At 41.4% G+C, this 21582-nt stretch overlaps 1 protein-coding gene across 4 annotated transcripts in view; it reads left to right on the top strand.

Annotated features, from left to right (window-relative positions):
- The window catches only part of ttc6 (tetratricopeptide repeat domain 6), a 414842-nt gene that overhangs the window by 191960 nt on the left and 201300 nt on the right, over positions 1–21582 (top strand). For all 4 annotated transcript variants that reach the window (XM_068039290.1, XM_068039292.1, XM_068039293.1 and 1 more), the window contains 5 exons: positions 3617–3712; positions 5822–6309; positions 6411–6936; positions 14148–14277; positions 14673–14845. In XM_068039290.1, coding sequence (XP_067895391.1) covers positions 3617–3712; positions 5822–6309; positions 6411–6936; positions 14148–14277; positions 14673–14845 — 1413 coding nt within the window. The remainder of the gene's footprint in view (positions 1–3616; positions 3713–5821; positions 6310–6410; positions 6937–14147; positions 14278–14672; positions 14846–21582) is intronic.

The following is a 21582-nucleotide window of genomic DNA, read 5'->3' on the forward strand; positions in this document are numbered from 1 at the left end:
CTCCTGTCAGGAGTGCCACGGGACTCATCAAATCCCGGCCTCAGTATTTCTTTAAAATATTAGTGAGGTTCGCCTGTCCACTGTGTTTAGCCCTAAGACAGGCCCTAACGTAGGTTTCACACATGAGATTCTTGAGCCACTTATTAGGGAGGAGTAGTTGAGGTAATTTCCTCATGGTTTTTTATCTTCAGAATACTTTCTCATCAGTGGACTGCAACCAAGACTAAACCACACCACTTACCCTTTATAATTGGGGGAATCAGTCCAACCAGAGGTCAGTACCCTCCTAGATGTCAACCCAGTGTTCAGAGACCAGATTCTAGTCTTCACTCACCAGGGTGTCTGGAGCGGAGCTTGACAGCTCAAGCTCAGAGGCGGGATTACTGCTATGAAGCCAAAGGCACCATCCTTATTAGTGAGGTGATAACTAGTAAATTGCTAAAAGTTTTTCAAAAGCGCAGGCAAAATAGATTCAATTAATTTAGCAATAATGGCTCCAATTGTATCTGTAGGCCAGATTTTGTCTGTTTTGCCTAAAGCTGGGGGAAGGTGAGACACGCGGATGCGTTTTAACATATTTATGACGGATCTCGATGTAATGAAGACCCAACTGCAATTTTTACTTAGCACCCTGAGTAGGAAGCAACAATGAGTTTCCTGCCAGGCCTAACCAGTGTGGAAGGGACTTGAAGTTAGATGAGAGCACCTTCGAGCCTCACGACGGAAGCTAAGCCACCTTTGCCATTGATACTATTACTTTGTGAATCTGTCAGAAGGTCAACATGTACTGAGTAGGCCCAATCAGTTTTACTTCTCAGACAGGTGACTTGGCTGTGACAGGCAAGTTCGTTCTCTTGGAAAAAGCCAGAGTGTGAACGTCAATTTCGATTGGGATTTAAACTTGACCTTTGTAACTTGTAGACCTATACTTTGTTGCCTAGTTAATAGGCAACTTTCCAATATCTGACCAGTGCAATGATTTGGTGATTTTACCCAGTATCTCAGTAGATTAACAACTTTCTTAAAAAGAAATGTGAAGGGCTTTCTTTTCCAACTTCTCTTCCTGGGCCCCATGTTACCTGACATTGTTAATGGTTCCCTCTTCTGAGGTACTGTTCCCCTTGCCTTCAAATCTGCTGTTGTTACCTCTCTCCTCAAAAAATGCACTCTTGACCTCCTCTGTCTTTGCAAACAATCGCCCCCCTCTCCAAATCTCCTATTTCTCTTCAGAGTCCTTGAACATGTTGTCACCTCCCAAATCTATGCCCATTTTCCCACAATTCCAAGTTTGAATCCCTCCAATTAGATTTCTGCCCCTGTCACAGTACTGAAACGGCCCCTATTAAAGTCACAAATTACATCCTATATCACTGTGACTATGGTAAATTATCTCTCTCACTTTCCTGACCTATCTGCAGCCTTAGACACAGTTGACCACATCATCCTCCTCCAACACCTCTTCTTAGTCGCCCAGCTAGGTGGAACTGTCATTGCCTGGTTTCATTCTTATCTATCAAATTGTAACCAGAAAAATCACCTGCAGTTGCTTCTCTTCCCATTCTAACACTGTTACCTCTGAAGTCTCCCAAGGATTTATTCCTTGGTTGCTTTCTGTTTCTCATCTACATGCTGTCCCTTGGCAATATCATCCGAAAACACAACATCTGGTTCCAGATGCATATTGACAGCACTCAGCTCTATCTCACCATCACATCTCTTGACCCCTACACCGTCTCTGATTTGTCACACTGCTTGTCCAACATCCATTATTGGATGAGCAGAAATCCCCTTCAACTAAATTCAAAATATTGGGAAGACATTGTCTTTCATCTCTGCCGCAAATTCTGCTTCTTGACACCATTTCCAATCCTGGCAACTGTCTGAAGTTGTGCCAGACCATTCGTGAACTTGGTGGAGTTTGACCTCAAGATGAGCTTCCCATTCTGACCCTGCCTCGGCTCAACTGCTGCTGAAACACTCATCCATGCCTTTGTTATGGTTAGACTTGACTACTCCAATGCTCTCCTGGCTGGTCTCCCATCTTCCACCCTACATAAACTTGTCCTCATTTTTAAAAATTATTTGTTCATGGGCAAGCATTTATTGTCCATCCCTAATTGCCCTTGAGAAGGTGGTGGTGAACCACCTTCTTGAACCGCTGCAGTCGATGTGGTGTAAGTACACCCATAATTCTGTTAGGGAGTTCCAGGATTCTGACCCAGTGACAATGAAGGAACGGTGATACATTTCCAAGTCAGGATGCAGTGTGACTTGAAGGGGAACTTGTAGGTGATGGTGTTCCTATGTGCTTATTGCCCTTGTTCCACTAGGTGGTAGAAGTCACGGGTTTGGAAGGTACTGTTGGAGGAGTGTTGACAAGTTGCTGCAGCTGTGTACCAGTGGTGGAGGGAGTGAATGTTTTAGGTGATTTATGGGCTGCTGATCAAGCGGCTGCTTTGTCTGGATGGCGTCGAGCTTCTTAAGTGTTGTTGGAGCTGCGCTCATCCAGGCAAGTGGAGAGTGGAGAGTTACTTGCCCAGAATTCCCAGACTCTGGCTGCTCTTGTAGCCATGGTATTTATATGGTTGGTCCAGTTCAATTTCTGGTCAATGGTAACCCCTAGGGTATTGATGATGGGGGATTTAGCAATGGTAATGCCATCGAATGTCACGGGGAGATGGTTAATTTCTGTTTGTTTGAGATGGCCATTGCTTGGCACTTGTGTGACCTGAATGTTATTTGCCACTTATCTGCCCAAGCCTGAATGTTGTTCAGGTCTTGCTGCATATGGGCATGGACTGCTTCAGTATCTGATGAGTTTCGAATGGTAGTGAACACTGTGGAATTGTTAGCAAACATCCCCCCTTCTGACCTTATGATGGAGGGAAGGTCATTGATGAAACAGCTGAAGATGGTTGGGCCTGGGACGCTACTCTGAGGACCTCCTGCAGCGATGTCCTGGGGCTAAGTTGATTGGCCTCCAACAACCACAACCATCTTTGTGCTAGATATGACTCTAACCAGTGGGGAGTTTTGCCCTTGATTCTCATTGAATTCGCTTTTACTAGGGCTCCTTGATGCCGCACTCGGTCAAATGCTGCCTTGATGTCAAAGGAAATCACTCTCACCTCACCTCCGAAACTCTGCTGCCCAAATTTTAATTTACACCAAGTCCTGGTTACCCATCACTATTGTATTTGCTGACCTACACTGGCTCCCAGTCTGACAACATCTCAGTTTTAAAATCCTTCTCCTTGTTTTCAAATCCCTCCAATGTCCTTGTCCCTTCCTATCTCTGTAAACTCCTCCTGTCCTACAAGACTTTGGGAACTTTGTGCTCCTCCAATTCTGCCCTCTTGTGAATCTGCAGTTTTAATCATCCACCATTGGTGCCCGTGCTTTCAGCTGCCTTTACCCTAAGCTCTGGAATTCCCACCTTAAAGCTTCTCTACCTCTCTGCCCTCCTTTAAGATGCCCCTAAAAATCTACAACTTCAACAAAGTTTTTAGTCATCTGTCTTGATACCCCTATCTGTCGCTCAGTGAAATAATGTTTTTTGATGTTTGCTGATAAATGCAAGTTGTTGTTATAGTAAATAATATCTGTTTTGTTTCAGCTAAGGACACTGTTCAAAAAGCACAAATCATTACCAGATCTACGAGAATTTACATTTTATTCTTCCAATAAGTCATTTGGAAACAATGATTTCAAGGTACTTTTTACATTTTGTAGCATGATTGATTGAATTTGAAGAAGAAAATCACATTGGTTTTTTAAAATAAGTATAGAGCAGAAAACCCAGGACAATTAACTTATAAATAGGGTATTTTGAATTGTTTATATCAAAATATTAGAAAACATTCCAAAAGGAATTTTTATGTGCATATTCTAACTATTAAAGTTAATTATAAACAGTGAATGCATTTTTTGTATTATGTGCTCCTTTTATCTTTTTAAATGTATTTATCTTGGCAATAAGTAAACCAGAATGTATTCATTGTTTGAAAAGAATGTTTTTTCCATTGGAGGGGGTTGGGGCTCGTCTGGGATTGGACCCACAGACAAATGAGAAATTGGAAGTGGGAAATCAAATTGATCCCAATCAAAAAGAGAAAAAACTTCAATACAGGTTTTCTTGTGGTTTGTGCTGCTAGAATACTAACATGTCCCTGACCAAAGCCAGTACCTCCCCAAGCCAGGGTGAACTAACTTGGGATAAGTTAAAGGCATTATCTATGGAAGAGTTGAGGAATATGGCTGAGCAGTGTAGGATCACTATCCATGCCAAAGCTAGGAAATCAGAACTCCTAAGACTAGTGGCCAACTATTTTTCCCTTGAATCTGAAGAGTCAGAGGCAGGGTTGGAGTTCAAGTCAGACAGGGTAATGTTAGCTAAGATACAATTGGAACAAAGGAAACTTGAATTGGAAGACAGAGAGAAAGAAAGATAGGAGAGAGAGAGGGAACTTTCCAGAAGGGACAGGAGGAAAGGGAGCTACGGCGGCTTGAGTTAGCTAGGGGGCGACAGAGTAACCCCAGTGAAAGCATGGCCAATATGGAGACTACAATTAATTCGGGGCCGCGTGCTGAGCTTTTAAAATGTTCCCAGTTGATCCCAAAGTTCAATGAGGGAGATGTGGAAGCATTTTTTGTAACTTCTGAGAAACCTGCAAGGCAGTTAAAATGGCCAGCTGAGAGCTGGACCCTCCTGTTGCAAAGCTAGCTAACAAGAAAAGCCCATGAGGTTTATTCCCTGTTTCCAGACGAGAATTCATCATATTATGAACAGACTAAAAATGCTATCATCGGGGCATATGAGCTCATACAGGAAGCCTACAGCCAGAAGTTCCGAACCCTCTGGAAACAAGCTGATCAAATTTACTTTGCTTTTGACCAGTGGTTGAGGGCTCTTAAAGTACAGGCCACGTATGAAAATGTTAGAGAGGTGATTTTACTCGAGGAATTTAAAACCTCTCTCCCACTCTCCATAAAGACCCAATTGGAGGAACAAAAAGTGCACAGAGTGAGGCAAGCCGCAGTTCTAGCTGATGAGTTCACTCTCATTTACAAGTTGGTTCCCTGGGGGAAAACCTTTCCTAGTCACCCCCACAAACCCGAAAAGGACAAAGGGTGGGAAGGTGAAAGGAGCCTAAGCAGTCCTGGGAGAGAAAGAAAATTTGGATACACAGGGGGCCCTCCTTCAGCTAAAAAGAATATGTCCCATATGACAAATTAATATGTTTCCATTTGGCAGGTGTGATTTCCGTCACAACGTAATTGAAACTGGATAGGTTAGGGTTGTTTTCATTAGAGCAGAGAAGGCTGAGGGGGGACCTGATTGAGGTGTACAAAATTATGAGGGGCATTGATAGGATAGATAGGAAGAAACTTTTTCCCTTAGCGGAGGGATCAATAACCAGGGGGGCATAGATTTAAGGAAAGGGTCAGGAGGTTTAGAGGTGATTTGAAGAAATTTTTTTCACCCAGAGGGTGGTTGGAATCTGGAACACACTACCTGAAGGGATGGTAGAGGCAGGAACCTTCACAACATTTAAGAAGTATTTAGTTGACAACTTGAAATGCCACAGCAAACAAGCTACATGCCAAGTGCTGGAAAATGGGATTAAAATAGATAAGTGCTTGATGGCACAGACACGATGGGCCAAAGGGCCTGTTTCTGTGCTGTATAATTCTATTACTCTATAATTACAATATTTTCAGTACATCATTTAACAAAATCTTTATATTAACAACTTGATTTAATATTTGATATAGACAGTAGAGGGCACTAAAATAACATTTTATTTTGCTTGCAATTCAGACAATGATCTCTGAACCTACAGTACACCATTCTGAACGAAAGCGGAGAGTAATTATATTAATAAATTTGAATAACACCGTTGATAAGCCTTTGCTTGTCAAGTATGCATCTTTACCAAACCTCTGTTTTGTTGATGAGTCGATCCCGAAGATAACTGATCGTTTTCAAACTGTGATGAAGGAGATTGAACTCCAGAGGCAACAGTTAATTCAGGCTTCATTACAAGCAACTATAGAAAATGGACATGCAAAAAAAGATTCAGAAGAAAAGACTTCAGAAGTTCTTCAGTTCGCAGATTCACAGTCACCAAGCAAACAATCTGTTGAAAGCACACAGTCTCTAAACATGACTTCAGAAACGGTTCTTAAAAGAGCAGAAAAGACAAAACACCGAAAAAAAGCTAAAGCTTATATGCGAAAACCATTATTATCACGAAAGCTGGCTTTTGTTTTTAAAAAACTGTCGATGCCTCCAAAAGCTCTCACAAGGTTTATTCATTTTCATTTTAAAGCATAATAACATTATATGAAAAACTGAACTTTAATAATTATATAATTTATAATTTAATGTTTTAAACTCTCTTAAACAGATCTGAATCCTTGCCTACATCAATTCGTCTGAAAGTATTTGCTGTAAGGGAACCTCGTATTAAAATTCTCCGGCGAAATTCTAGCCTTCCTTCCTTATGTAACTTCGAAGTATTTGCAAAAACGCAAGGAGGAATTCCTGAAGGCGTAGTTGTCAGAGAGTGGGTCAGAGATATCTGGAACTCGTGGTTTGATGAAATCTTCCCGGCACCAGAAGTATCCAGTAAAACAGTTTTCGATAAGGAGGGTAGTCAATCGGCTCTTAAAAGAGAACCTTATCATTTGGACATCAGCCGGAAGGGGATAGAACTGCAGAATTTACAGCCGTTCACAGAACAAGAAGAAACAAAAATGTATCCTATGCTTTCAAAATCTGAAGTCACTAGGGCTGCTTTGCAGTCTGAAGTTAGTAAACTAACATATCGCATAAACGTAAAAGGTGAATCCACTGCATTTAATTACTGCCGGCGAGGAGCTTTGTACAGAAGATTAGGACAGTTAAAGTCAGCCATGGCAGATTTAAACGAAGTAGGTGCATACAGAATTTAAGATACTAGATTTGTAATAATATTGTTGGAAGCTGTTCTGTTACTTTGCATACTTTCTATAGCATAACGAATAATTAGTTGAATTTGAAAGCAGTTAGAATCTAGAATCATATCTAAAATACTAAGCTTTCTTTCTCTTTCAGATGCATTTCTATCTTTTCATTGTTTTATTTATTTCCTGATAAATCTGATATAAAGATTGAGTTAACATCTATTATTTTATTTTAAAATGTTGATGATGTCGCACTGACTTCCTAAATACTTAGTTTCGGGCTTTTTTCACTATATTTTTCCATCATGCCTATCTGTTACACTTTTCTGGCATGAATAAACTTACCTCTTAATTTTGTTTCCTTCTGATTGAGTTCTCCAAATTTCATCGCTAAGGTATTTGGGCCTAGAAATTTAGCTGCACAGCACCCATTTTTCAGATGCTTAAATGAACATAGGAACATAGGAAAAAGGAGCAGGAGTAGACCATTCGGTCCATCGAGCCTGCTCCTCCATTCAAACAGATCATGGCTGATCTTCTACCTCTATGCCATTTTCCCCCACTATTCCCATATTTCTTGATGTCATTAGTATCCAGAAATCTATCAATTTCTGTCTTGAACATGCTCAATGATTGAGCTTCCACAGCCCTTTGGGGTAGAGAATTCCACAGATTCACCACTCTTTGAGTAAAGAAATTCCTCCTCATCTCGGTCTTAAATGGCCTGCTCCTAATTCTGAGATGGTATCCCCTGGTTCTAGACTCACCAACCAGAGGAAACGCCCTATCCACATTGACCCTGTAATGCCCTGTAAGAATTTTGTAAGTTAAATGAGATCACCTCTCATTCTTCAAAACTCTAGAGAATACAGGCCCAGTTTCTGCAATCTCTCCTCATAAAACAATCCCACCATCTCAGGGATTAGTCTGGTGAACCTCTATTGCACTCCCTCTATGGCAAGTATATCCCTCCTTAGATAAGGAGACCAAAACTGTACACAATACTCTAGGTGCGGTCTCACCAAGGCTTTATACAATTGCAATGAGACACCTTTAATTCTGTACTCAAATCCCCTTGCAACGAAGGCCAACATACCATTTGCCTTTCTAATTTCTTGCTGCGCCTGTACACTAGCTTTTAGTGACTCATGAACAAAGACACCCAGGTCCCTTTGGACATCAACACTTCCCAACTTCTCACCATTTAAGAAATACTCTGCCTTTCTGTTTTTTTCTACCAAAGTGGATAATGATCACATTTTTCCACATTATATTACATCTGCCATGTTCTTGCCCGTTCACATAGCCTGTCCAAATCCCCTTGAAACCTCTTTGCATCCTCCTCACAACTTACATTCCCACCTAGATTTGTGTCATTAGCAAATTTGGAAATATTACAACTGGACCCCATATCCAAATCATTTACATTAATTGTGAATAGCTGTGGCCAAAGCACTGATCTTTGCGGTACCCCACTAGTAACAGTCTGCCATCCTGAGAATGACCTATTTATTCCTACTCACTGTTTTCTGTCTGTTAATCAATTCTCAATCCATACCAGTATATTGCCGCCAATCCCATGTGCTCTAATTTTGTTTGCTAACCTCCTGTATGGGACCTTATCAAAACCCTTCTGAAAATCCAAATACACCACATCCACTGGTTCTCCTTTATCTATGCTACAAGTAACATCCTCAAAAAACCCCAACAGGTTTGTCAAACATGGTTCCCTTTCATAAATCCATGTTGACTTTGCCTTATCATATCAATTTTCCAAGTGTCCAGTGATCTCATCCTTTATAATAGATTCTAACATTTTCTCTACTACTAACGTTGAACTAACAGGTCTGTAGTTCTGTTTTCTCTCTTGTTCCATTCTTAAATAGTGGGGTTACATTTGCTACTTTCCAGTCTGCAGAAACCCTTCCAAAATCTATAGACTTTTGAAAGATAACCAACAATGCATCCTCTATCTCTATAGCCACCTCCTTCAATACTCTGGGATGTAGCTCATCTGGTCAGGGGATTTATCAACTTTCAATCCAATTAATTGTTCAAGTACTACCTCTTTATTGATACTAATTTCTTTCAGTTCCTCATTTTTACAAGTTCCTTGGTCCCCTAGTATTTCTGGGAGATTTTCTGTGTCTGCCATGAACACGGACACAAAGTAATTGTTTAGTCTCTCTGCCATTTCCCCATTCTCCACCACAAATTCTCCTGTCCCCACCTGTAATGTACCCACATTTATCCTTGATAATCTTTTCCTTTCCACATACCTAAAGAAACCTTTACAGTCTGCCTTTATGTTTCTCGCTAGCTCGCATTCATGTTCCCTGTTCCCTTTCTTTATCAGTTTCTTGGTCCGCCTTTGTTGGATTCTAAATTGCTCCCAATCCTGAGGCTTTCCACTTTTTCTAGCGACCTTATAAGCCACTTCCTTTGATCTAATGCAATCTTTAACTTCTTTTGTTAGCCACGGTTGATTCACCTTTCCTGTTGGGTTTTTGTGTCTTAGAGGAATGTATATTTATTGTAAACCGTCTAATACTTCTTTAAATACTAGCCATTGCCTGTCTGCTGTCAAATATCTTAATGTATTTTCCCAATCCACCATACCAACTTGCTCCTCGTACCTTTACGGTATCCTTTGTTCAGATTTAAGACCCTAGTTTCAGAATTATCTATATCTCTTTCAATCTTAATGTAAAATTCTATCATATTGTGGTCATTATTTCCTAATGGCTCCTTTACAGCAAGATTATTAATTAGCCCTTTCTTATTACATAATATTAAATCTCAATTAGCCTGATCCCTAGTTGGTTCTTCAACATACTGCTCCATGAAGCCATCTCGTACACACTCCAGGAATTCATCCTCCACAGAATTAGTGGTAGTTAGGTTTACCCAGTATATATGTAAATTGAATTCACCCATTATTACTGTATTGCCCATGCTACATGCAGCTCTAATATCCTGATTTCATGATTTGGTCTCCTGAGTATTTAATATAACATACAGCAAGTGCATGATCATTATGAGCTGGAACTGCGTTACCCGCCATATTGGTAAAAGCCCAAAATTTGTGCATAGTGCCCACACCTGAAACAGGCACAGTCTCTTCACATATGCAGATAAGGGGCCTAATGCCTGTTTGAGGTTTCCAGTGCAAGATTGGTTTGCCCTGAGGTTCAAGAAAACCAGTTCTACATGAAAGGTACCTTAAAGGGACTGCCTGTTAGTCTGCTACCAACAAGGCAAATTTTTAAAATATATTTGCCTCAATTTGAAGCCAGGAGGAGTAGGAATGCTGCACCTGACCACACAGTCAAAAACATGGGCCACTCCCCTCACCTCCATGATCACTGCTGCTACATCTCCTCCCGGCCCCAGTCGCTACCCACCACCAACACCCCACACCCCATTGCTGCCTCTAACTCCCTTCCACCTGACCTTAACTCCCGATCCGAATTGTCCCTTTCCTGGTCACTCCCCTTCATCAGTTACCCGAGTCCAGCTGTCTCGCCAAGTGCAATTATAGTGCCCTGATCTACAATCGCACTTTGCTTGTGAGATGCATATGGCCTGGGCAGCTCGATCTGAATAAGGCCTGAGATTTCATATTGTGGGTGCCTTGGCTTCAGCATTCAAGCACAGAGATTGATTCCCATGCCTCCCATGCACTCAGAAAGGCATGTTCGAATGTCTGAGCCTTGTTGCGTATTCATGTTTAAGGCCCCCAAGCTCTCTCTGTCCAAGAGAGGTTGCCCATAGGACCACATGTCTTGCAGCTTCTAAAACGGCTTACTCTTCCAACCATGTTGGGACTAAATGGGGACCCGAGCCCACACTTGCCAGCAGTGAGACCAGCGGCACAGTCTTTCTGGAGGTGGCCTCCTAATTGGCCACCTCCGAGCTCCCCATCTTCCCCATGCTGCAATCCCAATCAGAGGGTTCTAGTAGCCTCCATGTTGATGCGCCCTTGGAGGTGTGAATCAAAATAAAAAATGATGAGGCCTGAAGCCAGTTGGCCCCTTGGAGCAAAGGGAAAATCCCTCCGGACGAATTGTTTAAGCTGCAGTTGTGGCCTTTCCTGCCCATGGCCCTGTCAGTGGGGCATGGATTCTCCGGCTCCGATGGCCTTTCCGTCTGCCACCAGGAGGCCATCTTCATTGAGCTGGCAGCCTCCGCACGTGACGGGGGTGGAGGGTGGGGGGGAATACTCTGCCAGCAGAAAAATGATGGTGAAGCTGCAAAATTGCCCTTAATTGGGGCCTTAAGCAGCCTAATTGGCTGCCGTCTTCTTGGAGCGGAGCTCCCCAGCAGCAGAAACGTGTTGGGAAGCCGTCCCAATGTGGCTGTCCCCTATTCTCCCTGTCCTCCAAGCCTCCTGCCTCCAAGCCTGCCACTTTGGGGCTGGGAAAATTTTGCCCAATAACTTTGCTTCCCACTTCTCTCTCCACAGTTGCTGCCTGAACTACAGAGTATTTCCAGCATTATCTGCTTCTATTGTACACTATGTAGCATATCAGTGTAGACAGCAGTTGGGCAGGGACAATTCTGAGCACATATACATCATGCAAGGTTGCATACTCAAGGCTGCTTAGTGGGTGAAGGACCTGGGTGTTAAACTATTCCTGAACTATTGAAGCTTTGAGACCACTGTTGTGAAGCTCTTGCAAAAGTGAGTAAAGTTTAAGATGTGCGGTTATAACAATAAAATATAAAACTCTAAGTACAATTATTTATTTGTACAAAGCCTTGTTCAGGGCATATCTGGAATACTGGACCCAGTTTTGGTGTCCTTACATGGTGGGGGATATCGCAACCCTGGAAAAGGTTCAGAGAAAGGACACCTCAATTAAAGGCCTATTGTTATCAGGATAGGTATAGACAGTGGCTTTTTACTTTGGAAAAGCATTGACTGACTTTGATGGGAGATTCTGTTCCTGTTGTAGATTAGTTGACCTGAATAGACAAGAGAGAACAGTAAAAGTCATAGAATTAAGTTGAATGCCAGATAGTATTTTCACAGAGTGTCATCTCCTGGAGCTTTTGGGGATCGGAAAGGAATCTGCATTACTTTTTTCCTAAATTGGCTGAAGTGTTTTTTGGGGGCCTTATTCCTTCTGCCAAGAGATTGCATGGCCAGAAAGATAGGCTGGAATAAGATTGATGATGCTTGTAGGTTGCACAATTAGGATGGGACTGGCTGATGGAACAGTTGATCTCTTCCTAAACTTTTTTGAATGTTCAGATGTCAGAATGACCTCTAATTGTCCTAAGCATCTGCTAAAAGCAATCCATATGCAATTGATTTCTGTAATCCAGCAGTTTTATTTGCCAGTCATAAAGAGACACAGACCTGCATTGTAGCATGATATTGCATGCTGTTTTATACAGAAGTGTTGCTACCCTTATTAAACAGTGCTTCCTCTGACTTATCATGATTAACTCAATGGGAAATCTGCCAATTTCAGTTTAATTCATGAAGCTGCTCCTTTTACATTTTGCTGTAGCTGAGAAACAATCTTGCAATACTTGTGCTTCTGAGCTGGAGCCTGGCACTGACATTCCAATTTGCAAAAATCAGCAACTAAATGAGAATTGATCTCTGATTAACTAGAACTTTTCATTTACTTAACAAACATTAGTTCTTATGGCCCTAAAAGCACAAACCAACTGCATAGCGTCATAGAATGGTTACAGCACAGAAGGGGGCCATTCAGTCCATTATGTCCTAACTGGCTCCTCTGCAAGAGCAACTCAGCTAGTTCCACTCGATTGCAGCCCTGCAAATGTTTTCTCTTAAGATATCTATCTCCACCACAGTCTCAGGTAGGGCATTCCTGATCCTAACCACTCGCTGTTGGTTCTTTTGTCAGTCACCTTAAATCAGTGACCTCTGGTTCTCAACCGTTCTGCCAATGGAAACAGCTTCTCTCTATCTACTCTGTCTAGACCCCTCATGATTTTGAATACTACTGTCAAATCTCCTCTCAACCTTCTCTAAGGTGAACAATCCCAGCTCTTCCAATCTAATCCAATCCAATATCCAACTTAAAAGATTAACTCTGTTTTTCTCTACACAAATACAGCCAGACCTGCTGAGTATTTTCAGCACTTTCATTTTTATCAACTTGATAGCTGTTTTCTGCCTCATCTTACTCTCTATCTTTCTCGTCAGCCAAGGAGCTCTTGGTTTGGCTGCCCTACCTTTTCCTTTCATGGGAATGTACCTTGACTGTACCGAAACCATCTCCTCTTCAAAGGCAGCCCATTGTTCTGTTACAGTTTTACCTGCCAATCTTTGATTTCAATTTACTGGGGACAGATCCGTTCTCACCCCACTAAAATTGGGCCTCCTCCAATTGAGTATTTTTACTTTAGATTGCTGCTTGTCTTTTTCCATTGTCAACCTAAACCTTATGATACTATGACCATTGTTCCCCAAAAGTTCCCCTACTGTCTCTTGATCCACTTGACCAACCTCATTCCCCAGAACCAGATCCAACAATGCCTCATTCCTCGTTGGGCCAGAAACAATCGATGAAGAAAATTCTCCAGAATATACTTAAGATACTCTTCCCCCTCTCTGCCCTTTACACTATCACTATTCCAGTCTTTATTAGGATAATTGAAGTCCATCAGTATCATTACTTTATTGTTTTTGCACCTCTCTAGAATTTCCCTGCAAATTTGCTCATCTATAACTTTCCCACTAGTTGGTGGCCTATAGAATACACTCAGTAGTGTAATGGTACCTCTATTGTTTCTTAGCTCTAACCAAATAGATTCTGTCCATGACTCCTCCAAGACATCCTTTCCAGTGTTTTAATGTTCTCTTGAATCATTACAGCCACCCCTCCTTCTTTCTTTCCTAAACCCAATTTCACCTTAGTAGCAGATTAATACACTATGCTTTACATTGTATACTACAATATTTGACTTAACATGAGCAATAGAGTGGCGATCCACTGTGTGTGCATTTGCATGCGTACGTCTGTCGAAGGATTGTATGTGGTATATTGATAGCAAGGTGTGGACCTTTTTTAACATTTGTAATTTTTTTTGGTTGAATATCTTATTAATTTCAATTGCACTAATGATTTGTTTATAATACCTGTGTATATCATTGGTCAAAAAATATAAATAACAGAAGTTTCATTCAAATAATAATTTAATTGTTCTTGATTTAGGCCATTAAATTAGAAACGATGTTGCTTGATGCCTATTGGCAGAGACATTTCCTTTACCTTCTTCAATTGAAAATGTCTGATGCACTAGATGATCTAAATTTTGTGCTTAAACACAATAAAAACCATGCAGGTATGGTAATTAAATTATTTATTTTCTATTTTTCAGATTTAATCAGAATTGTGCTGTTCAATCATATTTCCAACTGGAAAATATACATTTAGATATTTAATTATGCAGGATTTAAAATGACAGATAAATACACATAATTCCTCTAGAATTATTGTTAGTTTCAAACAAATACTAGTCATTAAAATATTAACAGTATGAAAAAATAATTTTAAGAATGGATATAGTTTCATAAAATTGTAGTTTTCCATCAGAATTTTCTATTTTCATTTTTCATTTCCTGTCATTAAACTAAGGCTTTGTTTCTTATGTGAGAGGATTTTGGAAATGACTTCCACAAAATTGGATCTACTTTACATAAAGTGATTTACTATGCTATCCTTTTTTTTAACTCTTAGATGCTTACACATCAAAAGGAGACATTTATAGAAACAAAGGGGACATCACAATGGCAATCATAAATTATTCGCAGGGACTTAAGTGCAGACCTGATGGTGACGTCTATTTTAAGAGAGCTGAGATGTATGAACAAAGCAATGATCTACTTGTGGCTATGGAAGATTATTTTATGGTAAGTTTATCCATTTGTGATGGTATTTTATGAATATAAATTTGTGCTTTTCAACAAGAGGGTAGGATTAAATAGATTTGTTAATTTTAATTTAGATCTAACTTTTATCCAGGTTTTATCCTGTTAATTTTTAAAAAGTGCCAAAAAACAGCAGAATTTGTTGATGGGTAGTTTCAAAATGCTTTGACATTTTGATCATCAGAACATGTGGAAATAAGGTAAAAGTAGCAGAATGGATAGGAAGCTGGCTACAAAACAGAAAGCAGAGAGTAGAGGTTGAACATAAGAAATGGGAGCAGGAGTAGGCCATTCAGCCCCACGAGCTTACTCCGCCATTCAATAAGATCAGGACTGATCTGATTGTGGCCTTAACTCCACTCTCCTGCCTGCCCCCATAACCCTTGACTGCCTTGTAGATCAAACATCTGTCTAACTCAGCGTTCAATATATTCAATGACTCAGCCTCCACAGCTTTCTGGGGAAGAGAATTCCAATGATTAACGACTGTTATGACCAAGTGAGAAAGGTGTCTAGGATTCCCTCTCAGCCTTCACGTGGTCTTACTGTAACAGGGTTTAATTATAAATACACCGTGTTTTTCCCTCCTCCTTGATGAATCCTTGTTCACCACTTTCCAATTATAAGGCAAAGAAACCAGCACAAACACTCTTCCTTGGGTTTAAAGAAGAAAAGTTGAAATTTATTAAACTTAAACTCTAATTCAGTTAACGCCTACAGATACACGACACACCCACGCTAGCATGCATACACGATACACACATGCAAATAGAGACAGAAAAGAGCAGAAGAAAAATAAAGTGGAAAGGTTTGAGGTAATATCTGAAGAGTTGTTGTAATGGTTCTTCGAGCTCACTGTAGAGTCCTTGATTGTAGGTAGATCTTGCTTTTTGTTGGGACCCAGTATTCTCCTTAAACCTTGTTCGCTGTAGGAGACTTTTCTCTCTTGGGGTTCATGTGTCTTCAGTGGATTCAGAGGCTTGTGAGAAAGAGATGGGAGCAGACAGGAGAGATCTTCTCAGTCCAGGAGTAAACAGACACTCTCCGTTTGTACAATTCAGAAAAACCCAGGCTGACAAGCAGGTTAGTCATGTGACTAACCGGCCTGACCACGTCTTGGATTGTATCACTTTAGCACTCTCTGGAATGCTCCTCTTACACACAATACCTGGTGATCAAGGTCCGTTGTGGGTTGAATGTGTCATGGAATGGTCCTTTGTCCTTCCAATCATCGTCTGTTAATATGCAAATGTCTTTTCCAGCCATGGCTGATCTGTTTAACAAGTCCTTTCTTCACTCCAGTAACAGTTTAAAATCAATGTTCATGACAAAATTAATGAGCCTCATTCTTGGCAGGTGGGGGCCTAGCATGACAACGACCCTCTGAGAGAAGAAATTCCTCCTCATCTCTGTCTTAAATGGGAGACCCCTTATTTTGAAACTGTGCCCCTAGTTCTATCTTCCCCCAAGAGGGGAAACATCCTCTCAGCATTTATCCTGTCAAGCCCCCTCATAATCTTTTATGTTTCAATAAGTTCAGCTCTTGTTCTTCTAAACTCCAATGAGTATAGGCCCAATCTGCTCAACCTTTCCTCATAATAGAACCCTTTCATGCCAGGATTCAGCTGAGTGAATCTTCCCTAAACTGCTTCCAATGTAAGTATATCTCTCCTTCAGTAAGGAGACCAAAACTACACAGTACTCTATGGTCTCACTAACACCCTGTACAGTTGTAGCAAGATTTTTCTACTTTATACTCCATCTCCCTTGCAATAAATGCCAACTTTCCATTTGCCTTCCTAATTGCTTGCTGTACCTGCATGCTAACTTTTTGTGATTCATGTTCATGTACAAGGAGACCCAGATCCCTCTGTACTGCAGCATTCTGCAGTCTCCCTCCATGTAAATATTCTTCGTGCCAATGTGGGCATCCTCACATTATACCTTATCTGACAAATATTTGCCCTCATTTAACCTTTGCAGACACATTGTGTCCTCCTCACAACTTGCTTTCCTACTTATCTTTGTATCATCTGCAAATCTGACTACAATACACTTGGTCCCTTCAAGTCATTAATGTAGATTGAAAATAGCTGAGGCCCCAGCACTGATCACTGTGGCACTCCACTAGCTACAGTTTGCCAATCTGAAAATATCCCATTTATCCTGACTCTCTGTTTCCTGTTAGTTAGCCAATCCTCTATTCATGCTAATATATTACCTCCAACATCATGAGCCCTTAACTTGTGCAGTATCCTTTTATGTGGCACCTTATCAAATGCCTTTTGGAAATCCAAATACACTACATCTACTGGTTCCCCTTTATCCACCCTGTTTGTTACATCCTCAAAGCACTCTAATAAATTTGTCAAACATGACTTCCCTTTCATAAAACCATGTTGACTCTGCCTGTTTGCATTATGCTTTTCTGAATGTCCTGCTATTTCCTTTCTAATGTATTCTAACATTTTCCCAATGACAGATGTTAGACAAACTGGCCTGTAGTTTCCTGCATTCTGTCACCACCCCCCTCCCTTTCTTAAATAGAGGTTGTACATTTGTGGTTTTCCAATTCGCTGGGATCTTTCCAGAATCTAGAGAATTCTGGAAGATCACGACCAATGCATCCACTGTCTCTGCAGCCACTTCTTTTAAGACCCGAGGATGCAGGCCATCAGGTCCAGGGGACTTGTCAGCCTAGGCCCCACAAGTTTTTCTAGTACTTCTTCTCTAGTGATAGTGATTGTTTTAAGTTCCTCCCTCCCTTTTGCCTCTTGCTTTTCTGCTATTCTTGGGATGCTTTTTGTGTCTTCTTCTATGAAGACAGATACAGCATACTTTTTCAAAGTCTCTGCCATTTACTAGTTTCCCAGTATTAATTCCACAGTCACATCCTCTACGGGACCAACACTTATTTTAGGCACTTGCTTCCTCTTTATATGTTTGTAGAAGCTTTTAACATCCACTTTATATTTCTTGCGAGTAATTTCTCCCTCTTTATTTTTTTTAATCATCCTCTGCTGGTTTCTAAAATTTTCCAAATCTTCTGGCCTGCTACTAAACCTCGCAATATTGTGCGGCTTTTCTTTCAATTTGATACCATTCTTAACTTCCTTAGTTAGCCACGGATGGTGCAACTTTCTCATAGCGTCTTTCTTTTACAATGGAATATATCTTTGTTGAGAGTTATGAAATATCTCCTTAAATGTCTGCCACTGGTTCTCTACTGTCTTACCTTTTAACTTATTTTCCCAGGCCACTTTAGCCAACTCTGCCTTCATACCCTTTATTTAAGTTTAAGATACTAGTTTCAGACCCAAACTTCTCACTTTCAAACTGAATGTGAAATGCTATCATGTTACAATCACTCTTGCCTAGAGGATCCTTTACTATGAGGTCATTTATTAATCCTGTCTCATTACACATTACCAGATCTAAAATAGCCTACTCCTGGGTTGTTTGTGGAACCTATTATTCTAAGAAACTGTCCCTAATACACTCTATGAACTCATCTTCCAGACTCCCTTTTCCAATTGTATTAGTCCAATCTATATGAAGATTAAAATCGCCCATGATTATTGCAGTACCTTTCCTACAAGCCCCCATTATTTCTTGATTTATATTCAGTGCTATTGTATAGCTACTGTTATGGGGCCTATAAATTACTCCCAGCAGTCTTTCCTTTGCTATTTCTTATCTCCACCCAAAGTGAATCTACATCTTGTTCGTCCAAACCAAGATAATTTCTCACTACTGTACTGATCTCATCCTTTACTAACTCATCCTTTTACCCCACCTCCTTTTCCTTTCTTCCTGTCCTTCCGAAATGTCAAATATCCTTGAATTTAGTTCTCAGCCTTGGCCACCTTGAAACCATGTCTCTGTAATGGCTATCGTATCATACCCATTTATTTCTATTTGTGCTATCAATTCATCCATCGTGTTACAAATGCTGCGTGCATTCAGATATAGGGCCTTAATTCTGTCTTTTTGCCATTTGTACCTACGCTGACAGTTGCTGGTGCAATCTTATGTTTGTATGATCTGTCCCTTCCTGTCACACTCTAGTTATCATTACCCTTATTACTATCCTGCACTATTGCCTTGTCCTTTCTCATTAATTTTCTAAATTTCCCCTCACCTGAACTCTCCCCTTCCCAATTTAATTTTAAGCCTTCTCCACAGTCCTAGTTATACGGTTCGCCAGAAGTTAGTTACTCAGACTGGCAAAAGGTGGAAAATGATGTTCCACAAGGATCAGTGCTGGGACCAAAGTTGTTCACTATTTATACAAATGGTTTGGACTAGGGAATTGGAAGTAAAATTTCAAAATTTGCGGACATCAAATTGGGAGTATAGTTAAGACAGAGGAGGACAGCAACATAATACAGGAAGACATTAATAAACTTGCAGAATGGGTGTGTAATTAGAAAATGAATTTTCGTATGTGTGAGGCAGTACATTTTGGTAGGAAGAATACAGAGGCAACATACTCCTTGGAAAATAAGTGTCTAAATTGGGTTGGGGAGCAGATGGCTATGGGGATACTGATACACAAAGCACTAAAAGTAGGAATGCTAGTTAGTAAGGCCATAAAAATAAGCAAACAGAGCACTGGGGCTCACTTCTCGAGGCATAAAATTGAAGAGCAGGGAAGTTGTTAAACTTGTATAGAATCTTGGTTCGACCACACTTGAAGTACTGTGAACAGTTTTGATTTCCATGTGATAAAAAGGATATAACGGGACTGGAGAAATTGCAAAAAGGATTTACTAGAATGGTACCAGAACTTAAGAAATAGGTGCAAGAGTAAACAATATGGCCCCTCAAGCAAGTTGCGCTATTTAATAAGATCACAGCGGATTTTCCGTCTCAACCCCACCTTCCCACCCGATCCCCATATCTCTTGATTCCCTTAAAGCCCAAATATCTATTAACCTCAGTCTTGAATAAACTCAACAACTGAGCATGCACAGCCCTCTGAGGTAGAGAATTCCAAAGATTTACAACCCTCTGAGTGAGGCAATTTCATCTCAATCCCAAATGGCCAACCCCTTACCCTGAGACTTACCCCCTAGTTCTAGACCTTTTAATCTAATATTATCCTTAACCTTTCAGTTAGCCATGGATGGATGACTTTTCCCCTGGGGTTTTGCATGTGAGATTCATTGCTGTAGTATCAGCGAGGCGCTGATTTGCTGGGGCACGATATACTGCTGGCTGCTTCTTGCACGGCCTGTATGGCTATCCATCTGGAAAAGGCACAAACAGGCATGTACCCAGTGTGGGCTAGAAGGCTGTGAATCAGCACTATCCTGATGTCACATAGCACCACCAACTGATATGATGCCAGGAACTCAAATTTGGACCACATAGGTCCAGGCACCAGATTTGTGCATCATTCACCAAAGATCAAACATTCTGCTGTAAGATGCACCCTGAACCAGGGCTATTTAAAGGGCTACTTAACAAGTTGCAGGTGAGGTGCTTTTGAGTTACTTTTGCTCAGGCTGAGTTTGTGGATGCATTGTATTGGGTTTTTGGAGTTGTTTTTTGGCAGTTGGTGCTTACAATCAGGGAGAACAGATGAATACCTGGCCCAGGTATGGAGGCAGCTGTTGCAGTGCCTCTTGGTCTGCAACGTGACCGGGACATGGAGTGGAGGATGCAGAGAGGGGAAGCTCTAGCAAGGAGAGAATAGAAGCAGGGATCTCCACTGAAGGCCCTGCCCACCAAGGGTTTTTAGATAACAATTACCCTACCTTCACCCAACCTAGGATCAATGTCTGAGGTGTCTGAGGTTCAACAAGGAGATGGTCCCTGAGCAATGCCACCTCCTGCAACCCAATCCAGAGCCTCACACCAGGGTGAGGACGACCCTGCCAGTGGCCATCAAGGTCACCGTCGCCTCAACTTCCACATCTCTGGCTCTTGCTAGGTGGGAACTGGAGGTATTTCAAACATTTCCCAGTATGCCGTTCATCGCAGTATCCAGGAGCTGACAGAGGCCATTTACTCCAGCTAAGAGGACTTCATCATCTTCTCACTTAGGAGGGACAATCAGGATGAAAGGGCACAGCTTTGCCAGGATAATGGGATTCATGATGGTCCAGGATGCCATCGAATGCACCCGTGAATTCTGTGGACCCCCCATGTCAACTGGGAGGGATACAAAAACTGCAAGGACATCAATTCGATTGATGTGCAGTCGATGTACGACTGCACCAAAATCTTCGTCTAGGTGAATGCCTGCTATCCTGGCAGCAGCCACGATGTTCTTATCCTGTGCCAGTTGATCCTATCCACTGTTTTCAACCCTCCTAGAAGAATTACAAGCTGGCTGCTGAGGGATAAGGACTACCTCCTCGGTACATAGCTGATGACCCACTTCCACCATCCCAGCACATGAGCAGAGCAGGCTTTAAGCGAGAGCTTTGGAGCCAATCGGAACATTGTGGAGCAGGCAATCAGCCTGCTCAAAAAAGAGTTCCTAGTGCCTTGACTGCTCAGGAGGGGTGAAGCACAATACAGTTCAGGGATAGTCATGAAGTTTGTGGTGGTCTGCTGTGTCCTCCTCAACCTTGACATTATGAGGGTGCAGCCATTACCTGCAGGGATCCAGAGGCATCCTCAGGAGAAGGGGGAGGAACAGGAGGAGGCAGCGATGAGACATCCTGGACCCAGTATAACCCGAGGAAGAAGAACAAAAAGGAAGGTCT

Source organism: Heterodontus francisci, chromosome 9, assembly GCF_036365525.1.
Source record: "Heterodontus francisci isolate sHetFra1 chromosome 9, sHetFra1.hap1, whole genome shotgun sequence".
Lineage (NCBI taxonomy): Eukaryota > Metazoa > Chordata > Chondrichthyes > Heterodontiformes > Heterodontidae > Heterodontus > Heterodontus francisci.